This window comes from Sinocyclocheilus rhinocerous, unplaced genomic scaffold (genome assembly GCF_001515625.1).
Source record: "Sinocyclocheilus rhinocerous isolate Xijiao unplaced genomic scaffold, SAMN03320098_v1.1 scaffold3529, whole genome shotgun sequence".
Taxonomy (NCBI): domain Eukaryota; kingdom Metazoa; phylum Chordata; class Actinopteri; order Cypriniformes; family Cyprinidae; genus Sinocyclocheilus; species Sinocyclocheilus rhinocerous.
The window spans coordinates 331,511-337,510 of NW_015638987.1; the positions used below are offsets into that span (position 1 = coordinate 331,511).

General features: G+C 41.5%; 1 protein-coding gene across 5 annotated transcripts in view; it reads right to left on the bottom strand.

The window, feature by feature from the left end:
* Window positions 1-6,000, bottom strand: part of LOC107750828 (histone deacetylase 4-like) — a 28,603-nt gene that overhangs the window by 21,852 nt on the left and 751 nt on the right. For all 5 annotated transcript variants that reach the window (XM_016566368.1, XM_016566371.1, XM_016566366.1 and 2 more), the window contains exon 2: window positions 3,609-3,725. In XM_016566368.1, the coding sequence (XP_016421854.1) occupies window positions 3,609-3,630 (22 nt within the window). In that variant the 5' untranslated portion in view covers window positions 3,631-3,725. The remainder of the gene's footprint in view (window positions 1-3,608; window positions 3,726-6,000) is intronic.

Sequence of the window (6,000 nt, forward strand, 5' to 3'; positions counted from 1 at the left end):
AAGTCTGCTGATGAACCGAAGCGGTTAGGGTGAGCAGCGAGTTCAATGTTACAAGACATGTTAGTATTTACAATGTAAAACTCCAAATCAGCCCACTTCATCTACTGTACGAAACAAACACGTGCACAGCGAGAAAAAGCATTTTATACAGCGGTCTGAACAAATGAGTCACTCATGCAGGTTTTAGTGAGTGATATTACATGTGACCAACACCAAAGCACCATTAATCTAAGGTTAATAAAAGTTTACCACATTATTCCAGAATTGAGTGCATTTCCATTCATGAGGTGAAGCCCCAGACCAAGAACATGCAAAAGCTGCTACTCTTTTCCTAAAGACCATACAGACTGTGGATGTGTGATTTGCATTGGAAATGCAATGTTTAAGCTTGAATGAGGAACACGCATAGCCTGAAATTGATACGTGAAACTGATATGCTGTGGTTATTTAAACCAAGATGACTAAATGGATTACTTTGCATGCCAATGCGTTGGACTACTAACTACATAAGAGAGCTGTGGTTAGGCATCACCCTGTAGAGCAACAGGTATGAAACCTGAGCTCGGTTTCGTGGAGCAAAGCACCTTCAGAAAACCACAAGACAATAAAACTACATGTTAGCCTTGTTGTAGTCATGAAACTGACAGCAGAACAGAGCAGAGTTTCCTAAGTGGCATGCAAAACCGCAATTCCCAAAGCAAACATTCAGCCCTCTACTGAGAGCTGCTTTTGTCCACAGCAACATCACTTCAACCAAAGGCTTTGACTGCAATAATAAATGATGTTTGCTGGTGGAGAAAGTATTGAAGACGGCCTTATGTGCTGATGCTGTGGTTTAGGGTGGATGTGCCTAGGTAATAGTGACGTGATAAACACAAACACAACCTTGACGCTAACATGTGTTTTAGTCCAAATGTCAGGGTGTCACTGGGCAAATCCATCTGATATGACCTAAAGAAACACAGCTCACGACAGCCTCCTCCACACTTAGACATTCTCTATGGCAAACAAAGACTTTGTTCTCTGTTAGAGTTTAAGTATAACCCCTTAGTTTTTTTCTGACCAAAAAGACTAGCTTATAGACTAGAAACAACAGGTCTACAATAAAAAAAAAAAAAGACTAATTAACTCAAGCTAAAGTTAACCCTAATCCCGCTGTTGGTCACCCTGTACAGTCTCTCGCACAAAAAACACAAACATCTGCAATGGCGTCACTGCGACACACTATTCACGAGTGGCCACGTTCATGTGAAAAGGTGAATAATTGTTTTATTTTATTCATAAAACTCAACCGGCGTCCGGTCCGTTAGCAGGCTAGAATGAGAGAGTGAAACCATGTCATGTCAGATCGTCTTGATTAAACTCTCATGCCACTTATAAACACGACTCACTTGCGTTAACATTTTTAGAGGCCATTTCATCTGGTAAATGTTTTGGTGTATTAATGCACGCTCACAAAGAGATACCATATGCAGATTTCGCTCCTGAAAATAATGAGACGTGAATACATTGTTTGTGTTATATATGATGTTTTGATTATACATGGCAGGATTAAAAAGATCCTGGAAAAACACATGGCAGTGACATTAATGGTGATATATGAGAACATCCTCACTGATCTGGGTCAGATCCTGATTTAGCATCTGTGCTGTTCACTTTCTGTCAAAGGGGGCCGTTTTCTAGTCTGCTAATAATCAGACGCACCTTAACGAGCCTTTCTTGCCCCACAAAAAGGAGAAAGAAACAGAACGTCCAGCAGCTTTAAATACCATCCTGTGCATCAGCACTGAACATCTGTTCACACCACAATAAACACAGCAGAGCCTCTGCAAAACTATCAATCAACACTACAAAAAATGCACAATATATTCAACAAATATTATGAACTATATTGACACTGAGACTGACTTTTTTCTAAAGTAACACGGAGCAAAAGCACCAATACAATGTAAGAAAATGTTTCTGTGAATTTATAGTATTTACTAGGCATTGGTTGCCGTTAGGGCTGCAACTAACGATTATTTTGATAATCGATTAGTTGGCCGATTATTTTTTCGGTTAATCGATTAATCGGATCTTCTTCCTTTTTTTGACAAAAAACACTTCCACATTCTGCCCAATGTCCTTTAAACAAACGTGTCAACTGAATGCTATGAAAATAGTGCTTAACAATTTATTAGACACACATCATAATAAAGATAAAACACAAATATTTTAGGAATCTGTCAAAAAATTGTTTAAATCTAAAAATGTTATTGTCATTTATTGGGCAAATTTATTTTCATTATCGATAATAATCGATTAGTTGTTGCAGCCCTAGTTGCCGTACTGTCACAATAATCGTTGCAGCATCTTAAACTGCTTGATCTGTGTGTAAAGAAGATCTGTTATTCATTCATTACCAGACAGCAACCATTATGTGTACGGGAAAATGAGCTGATGTCATTAGGATCTTCACATCCGTGTCCAAAATGGACAAAGACAAATGCCTGAAATGTGAAACGGTGGGATGGCAGTGACGGTTCTGTGTAGACTGTAAGTGGACCGGTCAGATGCCAGTATCTGTTCCTCTCTCACCCCACTAGCTTGCTTCGGTCTCGTTTGTCCGAACCGACCGCAATTAAAATCAGCACGCTTCCATGCGTGATCTGCAAACGAGGCTCGGGCGCTGGGAAGCCTTCCTTTGTTCAGAGCCTCACAGAGCTGTCCGAACAGCTGCCGGACGGATCGGGGATCTGCTGTCTTCTGGAGGGACACTTGTTTGTGCGGCACACGTGCGGGATCCACAAGCATCTATAAATAGCAGCGAGTTAAGCTGCTGCAGCGCGGAGCAGGCTTTCAGTCCTCGGATAAATATACACATGAGAAACGGATCAGAAGGAGGGACGGGACTAATAGAACAGGACAGTCATCACCACAGTCTGACCAACCCTGACGGATGATGGGAGTCCACATCACACGCTCAACCATGTGTGCTAGATTAGAAAAATTATGCAATTCATTAAATGTCCTTCATACAGGATCTTAAGCACCTGAAACGGCGAGAAGCAAAACTATTTCTGTTAAACATTTAATAAAGAACATTCTTAGAAAAAAAAAATTATGAACAGAGAGCACAAAATAAGAGAAAACACTGTGATATTTAATTCATAAATTATTCCTTAATTCATAATGCTAATGCTAACCGCAGGCCATAATCATGCTAAAACAAAGTTACTGGACAAATCAAAACAACTGACCCAATGATACTCATAATAAACACACTCTAACGTGCTTAATTATCATCACTATAAAACTACAGCAGGGTTTCTGTAGCGTAACTGGCGCTTGAGATCGCTGCGCTGCGCTGTGTTTGATTGGAAAACCCATTACATCATTAAACGAATCCGGGATTACCGGCGCTCAGGCCAGAAGATGAAACTCATACGCAAACATCAGTGAAGAGGCTTTGACCACTTTTGCTGCTTTTCTAACCCTAACAGCTTGAAGTCTCTTCATCTGCGCACAGATCTTATTACACACTGCATGTGTCAAGCAGAAGAACCAAACGCACTACACTTCCCCGACCAGCAGAAAAACACAATCATGCGACGCACAGAGACACGTACCTGAATGACTCTGGGAAGTCATGATGTTTGGAGCGGCTGACGCGTTTTCAAAACTTCAGATGTAGTTCCAGAACAGCAGCGGTTTCTGCTCCTCGTCTCGACAAATCCAGCCAGCAGCTGTTAGAAAACAGAGATCCATGAACTAAAGCTCTTATTTACAGACTGGACTCACAAACATCAAACACAAACCATCAATGAGAGAGAGCAACTTCACATGCATCACACGTCTGCCATCATTTATGATTTCGTGAACAGATTAGCATCAGACACTGCTGTCAAAGCCCTCCAATACATTCAGATGAAGCTCTGCATCTCTAATGGATTTTATGAATGGTTTCACATCTTCAGAAGGGACCTTTCACATGGACGCATTCTTGAGCAGCTATACAACAACCGCATTTGCCAGTGGAAAAGAAAATAGCAGGTCCTCAGTTCAAAGGGCAATGCAAACTAATGCGTGCACACACACACACACAGACACAAACACACACTCTCTCACACACACACAAACACTCTCTCACACACACAGACACACACACTCTCACACAGACACAAACACTCTCTCACACACACACACACACACTCACAGACACACACTCTCACACACACACTCTCTCACACACAGACACAAACACTCTCTCACACACACACACTCTCTCACACACAGACACACACACTCTCACACACACACAGACACACACACACACACACACACACACACTCTCTCTCTCACACACACACACTCTCTCACACACAGACACACACACTCTCACACACACACAGACACACACACACACACACACACACACACTCTCTCTCTCACACACACACACTCTCTCACACACAGACACACACACTCTCACACACACACAGACACACACACACACACACACACACACACTCTCTCTCTCACACACACACACTCTCTCACACACAGACACACACACTCTCACACACACACAGACACACACACACACACACACACACACACTCTCTCTCTCACACACACACACTCTCTCACACACACTCTCTCACACACACACACTCTCTCTCTCTCTCTCTCACACACACACACACAGACACTGGGGAATTTCCCACAAAGGACAGTACTTATTTACATGGAAAGTCAATTTTTTGTTCATATAAAGTGATCGGAGTTATTACAGCTCTAACCTGAATCGACAGATGTAGCCACTAAACCGCTGCTCATCTTCACATGGACGACGACATCGAATGTGTTGGCTAATCAATATATATATATTGTTTTTACAGAAGACCATGTCAATTGTTTAATCTCAATCATTTATATTTACTCAAATACTGCAATTAGTGAACACTAACACTTCTTATATGAGCTTCTGTTAGTGAAACCCTGTGATGGTGGTGAAATGACGGATCAGTGAATGAAGTGTCAAAAGGCTGCACAGAAAAGGAAGTGGAAACAGAACTGCACTTTCTAACAGCCTGCCCTAAATATCCACAAATTAGGGACCCACGTCACTACCCATAACAAAGACTGAGGTCCTGTCACGACAAAAGAGCATCCAGCGGGACAGAACTACCTTCACACTGCACTCAAAAATATTATAAGATTGAAAAACATTTCAGTTGCTAACTATATTCCCAACTGTTTATATTTAAGTCTAGTTTGTGTGTGTATATGTTGTGAATTTGTATGTATAGTGTTATTAATGCTTTGGCAATGTAAAGATTCCTTTCCCCGTGCCAATAAAGTGATCTCAGGGTCTTCCGGACCATCAGGCTTCTCTCCTCCAGAAGTGACCCGTGTTTCTGCCCTCGCCAGACGGGCGCTGGAGGGTGGGTTGGGGCGCTGGGCTGCTTGGTGAAAGTCGGTTATGGAGCGCATTTCTGCTAATCTCCTGATGGTCTGAGGAGGGCATTATGTTCACTCCAGGGCTTCCATTGTCCCTCAAGCGAGAAAGCGGAGCCTAAATAGATCATAAAGCACCATATGCCATCTCTTGAATCGACATCTAAACAAACAAGACACTGAAAAATTAGTGTTTACTATTGTCACTTTGCATTATTGACACACTATTTTTATTTAATTTAAGTTATTTTAAATTTAGTTATTTTATAACTAATTAATGCTGTACAGTTGCTTTGACACAATCTGTATTGTTAAAAGCGCTATATAAATAAAGGTGACTTGACATTTAACAGAAGATTACTTATAGCAGCATATGACCCACGCACTAAACATTAGCTAGAGCTTTGTTTTGATCTTCCTTCTATTTTAAATGTATCTGTTAGCAGCTGTTCTTTCTGTCAGGCATCTGATCCTTAAACAATCGCCACCGCATCTGAACATCTCCTTAACACACCACCCGAGTGTGTGAGTGTGTGTTTGTGTCTGTCTGTGTGTGTGTGT